This window comes from Salvelinus fontinalis, chromosome 35 (genome assembly GCF_029448725.1).
Source record: "Salvelinus fontinalis isolate EN_2023a chromosome 35, ASM2944872v1, whole genome shotgun sequence".
Classification (NCBI taxonomy): domain Eukaryota; kingdom Metazoa; phylum Chordata; class Actinopteri; order Salmoniformes; family Salmonidae; genus Salvelinus; species Salvelinus fontinalis.
Genome location: NC_074699.1, coordinates 35,625,566 through 35,642,672, shown reverse-complemented (window position 1 = coordinate 35,642,672; position 17,107 = coordinate 35,625,566). Strand labels below are relative to the sequence as shown.

The 17,107-nt window shown below is 48.3% G+C and overlaps 1 protein-coding gene across 2 annotated transcripts in view; it reads right to left on the bottom strand.

Annotated features, from left to right (window-relative positions):
* LOC129834787 (Golgi apparatus protein 1-like) overlaps positions 1–12,212 on the bottom strand; it is a 202,136-nt gene extending 189,924 nt beyond the window's left edge. Inside the window, exon 1 of one of the 2 annotated variants that reach the window (XM_055900062.1) lies at positions 11,695–12,212. In XM_055900062.1, the coding sequence (XP_055756037.1) occupies positions 11,695–12,105 (411 nt within the window). In that variant the 5' untranslated portion in view covers positions 12,106–12,212. The remainder of the gene's footprint in view (positions 1–11,694) is intronic. The other variant, XM_055900061.1, reaches the window with a different exon arrangement.
* Between the last annotated feature and the right edge of the window lie 4,895 nt (positions 12,213–17,107).

The following is a 17,107-nucleotide window of genomic DNA, read 5'->3' as shown; positions in this document are numbered from 1 at the left end:
AACCTCACCCAGAGAGCTGTACATGTCAGCGTGTTAAACACAGAACCTCACCCAGAGAGCTGTACATGTCAGTGTGTTAAACACAGAACCTCACCCAGAGAGCATGTCAGTGTGTTAAACACAGAACCTCACCCAGAGAGCATGTCAGTGTGTTAAACACAGAACCTCACCCAGAGAGCTGTACATGTCAGTGTGTTAAACACAGAACCTCACCCAGAGAGCTGTACATGTCAGTGTGTTAAACACAGAACCTCACCCAGAGAGCTGTACATGTCAGTGTGTTAAACACAGAACCTCACCCAGAGAGCTGTACATGTCAGTGTGTTAAACACAGAACCTCACCCAGAGAGCATGTCAGTGTGTTAAACACAGAACCTCACCCAGAGAGCTGTACATGTCAGTGTGTTAAACACAGAACCTCACCCAGAGAGCTGTACATGTCAGTGTGTTAAACACAGAACCTCATCCAGAGAGCATGTCAGTGTGTTAAACACAGAACCTCACCCAGAGAGCTGTACATGTCAGTGTGTTAAACACAGAACCTCACCCAGAGAGCTGTACATGTCAGTGTGTTAAACACAGAACCTCACCCAGAGAGCTGTACATGTCAGTGTGTTAAACACAGAACCTCACCCAGAGAGCTGTACATGTCAGTGTGTTAAACACAGAACCTCACCCAGAGAGCTGTACATGTCAGTGTGTTAAACACAGAACCTCACCCAGAGAGCTGTACATGTCAGTGTGTTAAACACAGAACCTCACCCAGAGAGCTGTACATGTCAGTGTGTTAAACACAGAACCTCACCCAGAGAGCATGTCAGTGTGTTAAACACAGAACCTCACCCAGAGAGCTGTACATGTCAGTGTGTTAAACACAGAACCTCACCCAGAGAGCTGTACATGTCAGTGTGTTAAACACAGAACCTCACCCAGAGAGCTGTACATGTCAGTGTGTTAAACACAGAACCTCACCCAGAGAGCATGTCAGTGTGTTAAACACAGAACCTCACCCAGAGAGCTGTACATGTCAGTGTGTTAAACACAGAACCTCACCCAGAGAGCTGTACATGTCAGTGTGTTAAACACAGAACCTCACCCAGAGAGCTGTACATGTCAGTGTGTTAAACACAGAACCTCACCCAGAGAGCTGTACATGTCAGTGTGTTAAACACAGAACCTCACCCAGAGAGCTGTACATGTCAGTGTGTTAAACACAGAACCTCACCCAGAGAGCTGTACATGTCAGTGTGTTAAACACAGAACCTCACCCAGAGAGCATGTCAGTGTGTTAAACACAGAACCTCACCCAGAGAGCTGTACATGTCAGTGTGTTAAACACAGAACCTCACCCAGAGAGCATGTCAGTGTGTAAAACACAGAACCTCACCCAGAGAGCTGTACATGTCAGTGTGTTAAACACAGAACCTCACCCAGAGAGCATGTCAGTGTGTTAAACACAGAACCTCACCCAGAGAGCATGTCAGTGTGTTAAACACAGAACCTCACCCAGAGAGCTGTACATGTCAGTGTGTTAAACACAGAACCTCACCCAGAGAGCTGTGCATGTCAGTGTGTTAAACACAGAACCTCACCCAGAGAGCTGTACATGTCAGTGTATTAAACACAGAACCTCACCCAGAGAGCTGTACATGTCAGTGTGTTAAACACAGAACCTCACCCAGAGAGCATGTCAGTGTGTTAAACACAGAACCTCACCCAGAGAGCTGTACATGTCAGCGTGTTAAACACAGAACCTCACCCAGAGAGCATGTCAGTGTGTTAAACACAGAACCTCACCCAGAGAGCTGTACATGTCAGTGTGTTAAACACAGAACCTCACCCAGAGAGCTGTACATGTCAGCGTGTTAAACACAGAACCTCACCCAGAGAGCATGTCAGCGTGTTAAACACAGAACCTCACCCAGAGAGCTGTACATGTCAGTGTATTAAACACAGAACCTCACCCAGAGAGCTGTACATGTCAGCGTGTTAAACACAGAACCTCACCCAGAGAGCTGTACATGTCAGTGTGTTAAACACAGAACCTCACCCAGAGAGCTGTACATGTCAGCGTGTTAAACACAGAACCTCACCCAGAGAGCATGTCAGCGTGTTAAACACAGAACCTCACCCAGAGAGCTGTACATGTCAGTGTGTTAAACACAGAACCTCCCCCAGAGAGCTGTACATGTCAGTGTGTTAAACACAGAACCTCACCCAGAGAGCATGTCAGTGTGTTAAACACAGAACCTCACCCAGAGAGCTGTACATGTCAGTGTGTTAAACACAGAACCTCACCCAGAGAGCATGTCAGTGTGTTAAACACAGAACCTCACCCAGAGAGCTGTACATGTCAGTGTGTTAAACACAGAACCTCACCCAGAGAGCATGTCAGTGTGTTAAACACAGAACCTCACCCAGAGAGCTGTACATGTCAGTGTGTTAAACACAGAACCTCACCCAGAGAGCATGTCAGCGTGTTAAACACAGAACCTCACCCAGAGAGCTGTACATGTCAGTGTGTTAAACACAGAACCTCACCCAGAGAGCTGTACATGTCAGTGTGTTAAACACAGAACCTCACCCAGAGAGCTGTACATGTCAGCGTGTTAAACACAGAACCTCACCCAGAGAGCATGTCAGCGTGTTAAACACAGAACCTCACCCAGAGAGCTGTACATGTCAGTGTATTAAACACAGAACCTCACCCAGAGAGCTGTACATGTCAGCGTGTTAAACACAGAACCTCACCCAGAGAGCTGTACATGTCAGTGTGTTAAACACAGAACCTCACCCAGAGAGCTGTACATGTCAGCGTGTTAAACACAGAACCTCACCCAGAGAGCATGTCAGCGTGTTAAACACAGAACCTCACCCAGAGAGCTGTACATGTCAGTGTGTTAAACACAGAACCTCCCCCAGAGAGCTGTACATGTCAGTGTGTTAAACACAGAACCTCACCCAGAGCAGCTGTCACACCTCCCGCGTCAGTGTGTTAAACACAGAACCTCACCCAGAGAGCTGTACATGTCAGCGTGTTAAACACAGAACCTCACCCAGAGAGCATGTCAGTGTGTTAAACACAGAACCTCACCCAGAGAGCTGTACATGTCAGTGTGTTAAACACAGAACCTCACCCAGAGAGCATGTCAGTGTGTTAAACACAGAACCTCACCCAGAGAGCTGTACATGTCAGTGTGTTAAACACAGAACCTCACCCAGAGAGCTGTACATGTCAGTGTGTTAAACACAGAACCTCACCCAGAGAGCATGTCAGTGTGTTAAACACAGAACCTCACCCAGAGAGCTGTACATGTCAGTGTGTTAAACACAGAACCTCACCCAGAGAGCTGTACATGTCAGTGTGTTAAACACAGAACCTCACCCAGAGAGCATGTCAGCGTGTTAAACACAGAACCTCACCCAGAGAGCATGTCAGCGTGTTAAACACAGAACCTCACCCAGAGAGCTGTACATGTCAGTGTGTTAAACACAGAACCTCACCCAGAGAGCTGTACATGTCAGTGTGTTAAACACAGAACCTCACCCAGAGAGCTGTACATGTCAGTGTGTTAAACACAGAACCCCACCCAGAGAGCTGTACATGTCAGTGTGTTAAACACAGAACCTCACCCAGAGAGCTGTACATGTCAGTGTGTTAAACACAGAACCTCACCCAGAGAGCTGTACATGTCAGTGTGTTAAACACAGAACCTCACCCAGAGAGCTGTACATGTCAGTGTGTAAAACACAGAACCTCACCCAGAGAGCATGTCAGTGTGTTAAACACAGAACCTCACCCAGAGAGCTGTACATGTCAGTGTGTTAAACACAGAACCTCACCCAGAGAGCTGTACATGTCAGTGTGTTAAACACAGAACCTCACCCAGAGAGCTGTACATGTCAGTGTGTTAAACACAGAACCTCACCCAGAGAGCTGTACATGTCAGTGTGTTAAACACAGAACCTCACCCAGAGAGCTGTACATGTCAGTGTGTTAAACACAGAACCTCACCCAGAGAGCATGTCAGTGTGTTAAACACAGAACCTCACCCAGAGAGCATGTCAGTGTGTTAAACACAGAACCTCACCCAGAGAGCTGTGCATGTCAGTGTGTTAAACACAGAACCTCACCCAGAGAGCTGTGCATGTCAGTGTGTTAAACACAGAACCTCACCCAGAGAGCATGTCAGTGTGTTAAACACAGAACCTCACCCAGAGAGCATGTCAGTGTGTTAAACACAGAACCTCACCCAGAGAGCTGTACATGTCAGTGTGTTAAACACAGAACCTCACCCAGAGAGAATGTCAGTGTGTTAAACACAGAACCTCACCCAGAGAGCTGTACATGTCAGTGTGTTAAACACAGAACCTCACCCAGAGAGCATGTCAGTGTGTTAAACACAGAACCTCACCCAGAGAGCTGTACATGTCAGTGTGTTAAACACAGAACCTCACCCAGAGAGAATGTCAGTGTGTTAAACACAGAACCTCACCCAGAGAGCTGTACATGTCAGTGTGTTAAACACAGAACCTCACCCAGAGAGCATGTCAGTGTGTTAAACACAGAACCTCACCCAGAGAGCATGTCAGTGTGTTAAACACAGAACCTCACCCAGAGAGCATGTCAGCGTGTTAAACACAGAACCTCACCCAGAGAGCTGTACATGTCAGTGTGTTAAACACAGAACCTCACCCAGAGAGCATGTCAGTGTGTTAAACACAGAACCTCACCCAGAGAGCATGTCAGTGTGTTAAACACAGAACCTCACCCAGAGAGCTGTACATGTCAGTGTGTTAAACACAGAACCTCACCCAGAGAGCTGTACATGTCAGTGTGTTAAACACAGAACCTCACCCAGAGAGCATGTCAGTGTGTTAAACACAGAACCTCACCCAGAGAGCATGTCAGTGTGTTAAACACAGAACCTCACCCAGAGAGCTGTACATGTCAGTGTGTTAAACACAGAACCTCACCCAGAGAGCTGTACATGTCAGTGTGTTAAACACAGAACCTCACCCAGAGAGCTGTACATGTCAGTGTGTTAAACACAGAACCTCACCCAGAGAGCTGTACATGTCAGTGTGTTAAACACAGAACCTCACCCAGAGAGCATGTCAGTGTGTTAAACACAGAACCTCACCCAGAGAGCTGTACATGTCAGTGTGTTAAACACAGAACCTCACCCAGAGAGCTGTACATGTCAGTGTGTTAAACACAGAACCTCACCCAGAGAGCATGTCAGTGTGTTAAACACAGAACCTCACCCAGAGAGCATGTCAGTGTGTTAAACACAGAACCTCACCCAGAGAGCATGTCAGTGTGTTAAACACAGAACCTCACCCAGAGAGCTGTACATGTCAGTGTGTTAAACACAGAACCTCACCCAGAGAGCATGTCAGTGTGTTAAACACAGAACCTCACCCAGAGAGCATGTCAGTGTGTTAAACACAGAACCTCACCCAGAGAGCTGTACATGTCAGTGTGTTAAACACAGAACCTCACCCAGAGAGCATGTCAGTGTGTTAAACACAGAACCTCACCCAGAGAGCTGTACATGTCAGTGTGTTAAACACAGAACCTCACCCAGAGAGCATGTCAGTGTGTTAAACACAGAACCTCACCCAGAGAGCTGTACATGTCAGTGTGTTAAACACAGAACCTCACCCAGAGAGCTGTACATGTCAGTGTGTTAAACACAGAACCTCACCCAGAGAGCATGTCAGTGTGTTAAACACAGAACCTCACCCAGAGAGCTGTACATGTCAGTGTGTTAAACACAGAACCTCACCCAGAGAGCTGTACATGTCAGTGTGTTAAACACAGAACCTCACCCAGAGAGCATGTCAGTGTGTTAAACACAGAACCTCACCCAGAGAGCTGTACATGTCAGTGTGTTAAACACAGAACCTCACCCAGAGAGCATGTCAGTGTGTTAAACACAGAACCTCACCCAGAGAGCTGTACATGTCAGTGTGTTAAACACAGAACCTCACCCAGAGAGCTGTACATGTCAGTGTGTTAAACACAGAACCTCACCCAGAGAGCTGTACATGTCAGTGTGTTAAACACAGAACCTCACCCAGAGAGCTGTACATGTCAGTGTGTTAAACACAGAACCTCACCCAGAGAGCATGTCAGTGTGTTAAACACAGAACCTCACCCAGAGAGCTGTACATGTCAGTGTGTTAAACACAGAACCTCACCCAGAGAGCTGTGCATGTCAGTGTGTTAAACACAGAACCTCACCCAGAGAGCTGTACATGTCAGTGTGTTAAACACAGAACCTCACCCAGAGAGCTGTACATGTCAGTGTGTTAAACACAGAACCTCACCCAGAGAGCTGTACATGTCAGTGTGTTAAACACAGAACCTCACCCAGAGAGCTGTACATGTCAGTGTGTTAAACACAGAACCTCACCCAGAGAGCATGTCAGTGTGTTAAACACAGAACCTCACCCAGAGAGCTGTACATGTCAGTGTGTTAAACACAGAACCTCACCCAGAGAGCTGTACATGTCAGTGTGTTAAACACAGAACCTCACCCAGAGAGCTGTACATGTCAGTGTGTTAAACACAGAACCTCACCCAGAGAGCTGTACATGTCAGTGTGTTAAACACAGAACCTCACCCAGAGAGCATGTCAGTGTGTTAAACACAGAACCTCACCCAGAGAGCTGTACATGTCAGTGTGTTAAACACAGAACCTCACCCAGAGAGCATGTCAGTGTGTTAAACACAGAACCTCACCCAGAGAGCTGTACATGTCAGTGTGTTAAACACAGAACCTCACCCAGAGAGCTGTACATGTCAGTGTGTTAAACACAGAACCTCACCCAGAGAGCATGTCAGTGTGTTAAACACAGAACCTCACCCAGAGAGCATGTCAGTGTGTTAAACACAGAACCTCACCCAGAGAGCATGTCAGTGTGTTAAACACAGAACCTCCCCCAGAGAGCTGTGCATGTCAGTGTGTAAAACACAGAACCTCACCCAGAGAGCATGTCAGTGTATTAAACACAGAACCTCACCCAGAGAGCTGTACATGTCAGTGTGTTAAACACAGAACCTCACCCAGAGAGCTGTACATGTCAGTGTGTTAAACACAGAACCTCACCCAGAGAGCTGTACATGTCAGTGTGTTAAACACAGAACCTCACCCAGAGAGCTGTACATGTCAGTGTGTTAAACACAGAACCTCACCCAGAGAGCTGTACATGTCAGTGTGTTAAACACAGAACCTCACCCAGAGAGCATGTCAGTGTGTTAAACACAGAACCTCACCCAGAGAGCTGTACATGTCAGTGTGTTAAACACAGAACCTCACCCAGAGAGCTGTACATGTCAGTGTGTTAAACACAGAACCTCACCCAGAGAGCATGTCAGTGTGTTAAACACAGAACCTCACCCAGAGAGCTGTACATGTCAGTGTGTTAAACACAGAACCTCACCCAGAGAGCTGTACATGTCAGTGTGTTAAACACAGAACCTCACCCAGAGAGCTGTACATGTCAGTGTGTTAAACACAGAACCTCACCCAGAGAGCTGTACATGTCAGTGTGTTAAACACAGAACCTCACCCAGAGAGCTGTACATGTCAGTGTGTTAAACACAGAACCTCACCCAGAGAGCTGTACATGTCAGTGTGTTAAACACAGAACCTCACCCAGAGAGCATGTCAGTGTGTTAAACACAGAACCTCACCCAGAGAGCTGTACATGTCAGTGTGTTAAACACAGAACCTCACCCAGAGAGCTGTACATGTCAGTGTGTTAAACACAGAACCTCACCCAGAGAGCTGTACATGTCAGTGTATTAAACACAGAACCTCACCCAGAGAGCATGTCAGTGTGTTAAACACAGAACCTCACCCAGAGAGCTGTACATGTCAGTGTGTTAAACACAGAACCTCACCCAGAGAGCTGTACATGTCAGTGTGTTAAACACAGAACCTCACCCAGAGAGCTGTACATGTCAGTGTGTTAAACACAGAACCTCACCCAGAGAGCTGTACATGTCAGTGTGTTAAACACAGAACCTCACCCAGAGAGCTGTACATGTCAGTGTGTTAAACACAGAACCTCACCCAGAGAGCTGTACATGTCAGCGTGTTAAACACAGAACCTCACCCAGAGAGCTGTACATGTCAGTGTGTTAAACACAGAACCTCACCCAGAGAGCTGTACATGTCAGTGTGTTAAACACAGAACCTCACCCAGAGAGCTGTACATGTCAGTGTGTTAAACACAGAACCTCACCCAGAGAGCATGTCAGTGTGTTAAACACAGAACCTCACCCAGAGAGCATGTCAGTGTGTTAAACACAGAACCTCACCCAGAGAGCTGTACATGTCAGTGTATTAAACACAGAACCTCACCCAGAGAGCATGTCAGTGTGTTAAACACAGAACCTCACCCAGAGAGCTGTACATGTCAGTGTGTTAAACACAGAACCTCACCCAGAGAGCATGTCAGTGTGTTAAACACAGAACCTCACCCAGAGAGCTGTACATGTCAGTGTGTTAAACACAGAACCTCACCCAGAGAGCTGTACATGTCAGCGTGTTAAACACAGAACCTCACCCAGAGAGCTGTACATGTCAGTGTGTTAAACACAGAACCTCACCCAGAGAGCTGTACATGTCAGTGTGTTAAACACAGAACCTCACCCAGAGAGCTGTACATGTCAGTGTGTTAAACACAGAACCTCACCCAGAGAGCATGTCAGTGTGTTAAACACAGAACCTCACCCAGAGAGCATGTCAGTGTGTTAAACACAGAACCTCACCCAGAGAGCTGTACATGTCAGTGTATTAAACACAGAACCTCACCCAGAGAGCATGTCAGTGTGTTAAACACAGAACCTCACCCAGAGAGCTGTACATGTCAGTGTGTTAAACACAGAACCTCACCCAGAGAGCATGTCAGTGTGTTAAACACAGAACCTCACCCAGAGAGCTGTACATGTCAGTGTGTTAAACACAGAACCTCACCCAGAGAGCTGTACATGTCAGTGTGTTAAACACAGAACCTCACCCAGAGAGCTGTACATGTCAGTGTATTAAACACAGAACCTCACCCAGAGAGCTGTACATGTCAGTGTGTTAAACACAGAACCTCACCCAGAGAGCTGTACATGTCAGTGTGTTAAACACAGAACCTCACCCAGAGAGCTGTACATGTCAGTGTGTTAAACACAGAACCTCACCCAGAGAGCATGTCAAGCAAAGTGTAGAGGTAAAGTGTAGACATACCGTCTTTATGGCATTTGTAGTTCTGGTAAGACAGCTGAAGTTGTACTCTACATAACTGATGTGTTAGGTAAAGTGTAGACATACCGTCTTTATAAAGCACATCAGTATGATATTTACAGCTCAACGTGTTTTGTTACAGCTGAGCTGACTGGAGACCCGTCCGGCACCCGTAGTGATGGTTTCCACGGTAACGTGTTTTGTTACAGCTGAGCTGACTGGAGACCCGTCCGGCATCCGTAGTGATGGTTTCCACGGTAACGTGTTTTGTTACAGCTGAGCTGACTGGAGACCCGTCCGGCATCCGTAGTGATGGTTTCCACGGTAACGTGTTTTGTTACAGCTGAGCTGACTGGAGACCCGTCCGGCATCCGTAGTGATGGTTTCCACGGTAACGTGTTTTGTTACAGCTGAGCTGACTGGAGACCCGTCCGGCATCCGTAGTGATGGTTTCCACGGTAACGTGTTTTGTTACAGCTGAGCTGACTGGAGACCCGTCCGGCATCCGTAGTGATGGTTTCCACGGTAACGTGTTTTGTTACAGCTGAGCTGACTGGAGACCCGTCCGGCATCCGTAGTGATGGTTTCCACGGTAACGTGTTTTGTTACAGCTGAGCTGACTGGAGACCCGTCCGGCATCCGTAGTGATGGTTTCCACGGTAACGTGTTTTGTTACAGCTGAGCTGACTGGAGACCCGTCCGGCATCCGTAGTGATGGTTTCCACGGTAACATGTTTTGTTACAGCTGAGCTGACTGGAGACCCGTCCGGCATCCGTAGTGATGGTTTCCACGGTAACATGTTTTTACAACTAAGTTGCAAGCTACCGTCCTAAGGCATTGTGAAATGAGTGTCTTGTGAAACACATTCCAGACACTGGCTCTTACTATGTTCACATAAGGTATTTGAAAAGAGAAATTAGAAATATCAGCTAAATCGCTGGGTGATAGGATAGCGGTTATGTTATCTGTCTGCTGTCAGCTCGGCTCAACAAGGTTAGCGCAGGTTTCAGTTAGCTCTCTGGGTGATAGGATAGAGGTTATGTTATCTGTCTGCTGTCAGCTCGGCTCAACAAGGTTAGCGCAGGTTTCAGTTAGCTCTCTGGGTGATAGGATAGCGGTTATGTTAGCTGTCTGCTGTCAGCTCGGCTCAACAAGGTCAGCGCAGGTTTCAGTTAGCTCTCTGGGTGATAGGATAGAGGTTATGTTATCTGTCTGCTGTCAGCTCGGCTCAACAAGGTTAGCGCAGGTTTCAGTTAGCTCTCTGGGTGATAGGATAGCGGTTATGTTAGCTGTCTGCCGTCAGCTCGGCTCAACAAGGTCAGCGCAGGTTTCAGACTACAACTGAATTATCTGACCATCTAGACGGGAGAAGTCCTCAACTTCAAAGCGTTATTCTCTCCATGGCAACGCTATCTTAGTTTACCTCTCTGTACTGACTACTGGCCTTGTGTTATTGAATGACAACGACACACCCGAGAAACAACCAGATCAAAGCCCCCCCCAACGCAGATCTAATTAGTCGTCAGTCACGGCCCTGCAGTGGATTAATGACCAAGACAAAATACGAGGCCAAAATCAGGAAGTGCACTTCTCTTTTAGCAATTTACACAGAACATTTGACAAAAAAAACACATTTAGTTGAATAACGGTGTAGATGCAGAATGTGTTGACAGAATGACGACAACAACAACAAACCGTCATTCTGTTACCGAACTGCATCTCCGCTGTTCTTCAAGCAGGTTAAATATGTTGTGTGGAAATTATAGTCCTTGTGCATATAGTTACGGTGTTAAAACTTTGAAATCAATGGATTTTGTTATAAAAAAATCTTGAGTCTGAGCGTCATTCCATAACAGTGGAATCGGCCGTATGCTTTCTAAAACGGTCGTACGTCATTCATTACCGTATTAGTCTGCTTACTGCAATGTATGTGTTTTGTCGTCATTAGAGACTAGTTTCAGTAATGAAATGACATTCATTGACTAAGTACTATAAATAAAGCTCCACTCCGTGGACTGTTTCCTTCTGGAACGTTCTTTGATGATATACAGTGGAGATCAGAGGACACATCAGGCTTCTATAGCGGGGATGCATAGAAATTGTTCAATTATTTGCCGCTGAAAAACGGAGCTCTTCGCTTTGCATTGGGGGAAAAAACAGTGCATTTGTGCTTCATGTAGACTAATTAGCTTTGCTGTCACTGGAGAATCTGGAGCCATGTTTACTAGGAGAACAAGAAGACCCATCACCAATGATGTGGAATGAACACACACATCCTCTCCAGATGTGCCTACCTGACTGCTGTCGCGTTGACATCCGACAGGCAATAGAAACACGCACGCACACGCACACACACACACACACACACACACACACACACACACACACAGGCTGGCACACTCGCGAATAAAACACGTCGCCACCACCCAAATCCCGTTTTACCTCCTTTCTGTCCTGTAAACACTCCAGGACAGCTAAATTGTTGCTCCATGTGTGTTTGGGACAAAGCCGGGTCAAGTCGTCCCTGCAGGACTGCTCTTCGGCCAGCTTCCACCCGGTAGCCCTCCGAGGCTGCGTCATGGCCGCGACAGCAGGAGCAACTGGGACGTTATTGACTGGACCGGGAGCTCCAATAATATTAACGGGAACCGGAGGGTTTACTGGCTGATTACCCAGTCCGTTTCCATTGCCGCTAGGTACTTTCAATCCTTGAAGGGTACACAGACAGAATGACACTGACATCAACAGTAAGAGTAGGTGAACACGTCCGCTCGCCGCCATCTTCGGGGAAATTGTAGCAGAGTATAGCGGCAGCGGAACGTCTGCGTGTGCGCTCAACGTTGGCTGGCCCATAGATATACGCTAACGGTATCTAGATCCGTAATATTCCCTAACAAAAATATTTTGACGACAAAATAAGACAACATAAAATGCAGGAATGTCTATTTACTATATGGAAGTGTCATGGTTTAGGATACAGCAATATTTATTTGTGACATTAGCACAAGCCCTATTATATCTGTGTCTGCGCCGATCTATTATAGTGGATTGTGCTCTCTGTCTGTAATCTACCCCCTCCCATCTCTAGAATGTACCTAGATATACACTGAGTGGACAGAATATTAGGAACACCTATTTTCATGATATAGTAGACTGGCCAGGTGAAAGCTAGGATCCCTTATTGATGTCACCTGTTAAATCCACTTCAATCAGTGTAGATGAAGGGGAGGAGACCGGTTAAATAACGATTTTTAAGCCTTGAGACAAATGAAACATGTATTGTGTATGTGTGTCATTCAGAGGGTGAATGGGGCAAGATCAAAGATTTAAGTGCCTTTGAACGGGGTATTGTAGTTGGTGCCAGGAGCACCGGTTTGAATGTGTCAAGAACTGCAATGCTGCTGGGTTTTTCACACTCAACAGTTTCCCGTGTGTATCAAGAATGGTCCAACTCCCAAAGGACATCCAGCCAACTTGACACAACTGTGGGGAAGCATTGGAGTCAACATGGGCCAGCATCCCTGTGGAACGCTCTTGACACAACTGTGGGGAAGCATTGGAGTCAACATGGGCCAGCATCCCTGTGGAACGCTCTTGACACAACTGTGGGAAGCATTGGAGTCAACATGGGCCAGCATCCCTGTGGAATGCTTTTGACACAACTGTGGGAAGCATTGGAGTCAACATAGGCCAGCATCCCTGTGGAACGCTTTCAACACCTTGTAGTCCATGCCCCGGTTAATGGAAGCTGTTCTGACGGCTAAGGGGGGGGGGGGGGGGGGGTGCAACTCAATAGTAGGAAGGTGTTCCTAATGTTTTGGACACTGTGTAACCATCATCTTGCTCTATCATTTTGGACAGATGAACATCTTATGAATAGACACATGGATCTGAAGGCGATGCTGGATTTAATAATGAAGGGTATTTTGTCACCATATTCAGTGTCTCGACCCTATTCTTCTGAAGTTATTTGCAAATAAATTCTCCTTATGAATATATCAAATACTGTGCTATTGAAACTAACACTATACATTTGCATACAAATGAACAAAAATCTCTCTCTTTGAAGTCCAACCATGAAATAATATTGACATATGATAAAGTGAATTAATTCAGGTAGTCTAGACTAGTAGCCTTGTGTACCTCTGTGCTCCAGGGTGAACTGAGGAGACAGGAGAGAACACTGTGTTCCAGGGTGAACTGAGGAGACAGGAGAGGACACTGTGCTCCAGGGGTGAACTGAGGAGACAGGAGAGAACACTGTGTTCCAGGGGGAACTGAGGAGACAGGAGAGAACACTGTGTTCCAGGGTGAACTGAGGAGACAGGAGAGAACTGAGGAGACAGGAGAGAACACTGTGTTCCAGGGGGAACTGAGGAGACAGGAGAGAACTGAGGAGACAGGAGAGGACACTGTGTTCCAGGGGGAACTGAGGAGACAGGAGAGAACTGAGGAGACAGGAGAGAACACTGTGTTCCAGGGTGAACTGAGGAGACAGGAGAGAACACTGTGTTCCAGGGTGAACTGAGGAGACAGGAGAGAACACTGTGTTCCAGGGTGAACTGAGGAGACAGGAGAGAACACTGTGCTCCAGGGTGAACTGAGGAGACAGGAGAGAACACTGTGTTCCAGGGGGGAACTGAGGAGACAGGAGAGAACACTGTGTTCCAGGGTGAACTGAGGAGACAGGAGAGAACACTGTGTTCCAGGGTGAACTGAGGAGACAGGAGAGGACACTGTGTTCCAGGGGGAACTGAGGAGACAGGAGAGAACTGAGGAGACAGGAGAGAACACTGTGTTCCAGGGGGAACTGAGGAGACAGGAGAGAACTGAGGAGACAGGAGAGGACACTGTGTTCCAGGGGGAACTGAGGAGACAGGAGAGAACTGAGGAGACAGGAGAGAACACTGTGTTCCAGGGTGAACTGAGGAGACAGGAGAGGACACTGTGTTCCAGGGGTGAACTGAGGAGACAGGGGAGAACACTGTGTTCCAGGGGTGAACTGAGGAGACAGGAGAGAACACTGTGTTCCAGGGGTGAACTGAGGAGACAGGAGAGAACACTGTGTTCCAGGGTGAACTGAGGAGACAGGAGAGAACACTGTGTTCCAGGGGGAACTGAGGAGACAGGAGAGAACACTGTGCTCCAGGGTGAACTGAGGAGACAGGGGAGAACACTGTGTTCCAGGGGGAACTGAGGAGACAGGAGAGGACACTGTGCTCCAGGGGTGAACTGAGGAGACAAGAGAGAACACTGTGTTCCAGGGTGAACTGAGGAGACAGGAGAGAACACTGTGTTCCAGGGTGAACTGAGGAGACAGGAGAGAACTGAGGAGACAGGAGAGAACACTGTGTTCCAGGGTGAACTGAGGAGACAGGAGAGAACACTGTGCTCCAGGGGTGAACTGAGGAGACAGGAGAGAACTGAGGAGACAGGAGAGAACACTGTGCTCCAGGGGTGAACTGAGGAGACAGGAGAGGACACTGTGTTCCAGGGTGAACTGAGGAGACAGGAGAGAACTGAGGAGACAGGAGAGAACACTGTGCTCCAGGGGTGAACTGAGGAGACAGGAGAGAACACTGTGTTCCAGGGGTGAACTGAGGAGACAGGAGAGAACACTGTGCTCCAGGGGTGAACTGAGGAGACAGGAGAGAACACTGTGTTCCAGGGGTGAACTGAGGAGACAGGAGAGAACACTGTGTTCCAGGGGTGAACTGAGGAGACAGGAGAGAACACTGTGTTCCAGGGTGAACTGAGGAGACAGGAGAGAACACTGTGTTCCAGGGGTGAACTGAGGAGACAGGAGAGAATACTGTGTTCCAGGGGGAACTGAGGAGACAGGAGAGAACTGAGGAGACAGGAGAGAACTGAGGAGACAGGAGAGAACTGAGGAGACAGGAGAGAACACTGTGTTCCAGGGTGAACTGAGGAGACAGGGGAGAACACTGTGCTCCAGGGTGAACTGAGGAGACAGGAGAGAACACTGTGCTCCAGGGTGAACTGAGGAGACAGGAGAGAACACTGTGTTCCAGGGTGAACTGAGGAGACAGGAGAGAACACTGTGCTCCAGGGGGAACTGAGGAGACAGGAGAGAACACTGTGTTCCAGGGTGAACTGAGGAGACAGGAGAGAACTGAGGAGACAGGAGAGAACACTGTGTTCCAGGGGGAACTGAGGAGACAGGAGAGGACACTGTGTTCCAGGGGTGAACTGAGGAGACAGGGGAGAACACTGTGTTCCAGGGGTGAACTGAGGAGACAGGAGAGAACACTGTGTTCCAGGGGTGAACTGAGGAGACAGGAGAGAACACTGTGTTCCAGGGGGAACTGAGGAGACAGGAGAGAACTGAGGAGACAGGAGAGGACACTATGTTCCAGGGGGAACTGAGGAGACAGGAGAGAACTGAGGAGACAGGAGAGAACTGAGGAGACAGGAGAGAACTGAGGAGACAGGAGAGAACACTGTGTTCCAGGGGGAACTGAGGAGACAGGAGAGAACTGAGGAGACAGGAGAGGACACTGTGTTCCAGGGGGAACTGAGGAGACAGGAGAGAACTGAGGAGACAGGAGAGAACACTGTGTTCCAGGGTGAACTGAGGAGACAGGAGAGAACACTGTGTTCCAGGGTGAACTGAGGAGACAGGAGAGAACACTGTGTTCCAGGGTGAACTGAGGAGACAGGAGAGAACACTGTGCTCCAGGGGTGAACTGAGGAGACAGGAGAGAACACTGTGTTCCAGGGTGAACTGAGGAGACAGGAGAGAACACTGTGCTCCAGGGTGAACTGAGGAGACAGGAGAGAACACTGTGCTCCAGGGTGAACTGAGGAGACAGGAGAGAACACTGTGTTCCAGGGGTGAACTGAGGAGACAGGAGAGAACACTGTGTTCCAGGGTGAACTGAGGAGACAGGAGAGAACACTGTGTTCCAGGGTGAACTGAGGAGACAGGAGAGAACACTGTGTTCCAGGGTGAACTGAGGAGACAGGAGAGAACACTGTGTTCCAGGGTGAACTGAGGAGACAGGAGAGAACACTGTGTTCCAGGGTGAACTGAGGAGACAGGAGAGAACACTGTGCTCCAGGGGTGAACTGAGGAGACAGGAGAGGACACTGTGCTCCAGGGTGAACTGAGGAGACAGGAGAGAACACTGTGTTCCAGGGTGAACTGAGGAGACAGGAGAGAACACTGTGCTCCAGGGGCGAACTGAGAAGACAGGAGAGAACACTGTGTTCCAGGGTGAACTGAGGAGACAGGAGAGAACACTGTGCTCCAGGGGTGAACTGAGGAGACAGGAGAGGACACTGTGCTCCAGGGTGAACTGAGGAGACAGGAGAGAACACTGTGTTCCAGGGTGAACTGAGGAGACAGGAGAGAACACTGTGTTCCAGGGTGAACTGAGGAGACAGGAGAGAACACTGTGTTCCAGGGTGAACTGAGGAGACAGGAGAGAACACTGTGCTCCAGGGGTGAACTGAGGAGACAGGAGAGAACTGAGGAGACAGGAGAGAACACTGTGTTCCAGGGGTGAACTGAGGAGACAGGAGAGAACACTGTGCTCCAGGGGTGAACTGAGGAGACAGGAGAGGACACTGTGCTCCAGGGTGAACTGAGGAGACAGGAGAGAACACTGTGTTCCAGGGGTGAACTGAGGAGACAGGAGAGAACACTGTGCTCCAGGGGTGAACTGAGGAGACAGGAGAGAACACTGTGTTCCAGGGGGAACTGAGGAGACAGGAGAGAACACTGTGTTCCAGGGTGAACTGAGGAGACAGGAGAGAACACTGTGCTCCAGGGTGAACTGAGGAGACAGGAGAGAACACTGTGCTCCAGGGTGAACTGAGGAGACAGGAGAGA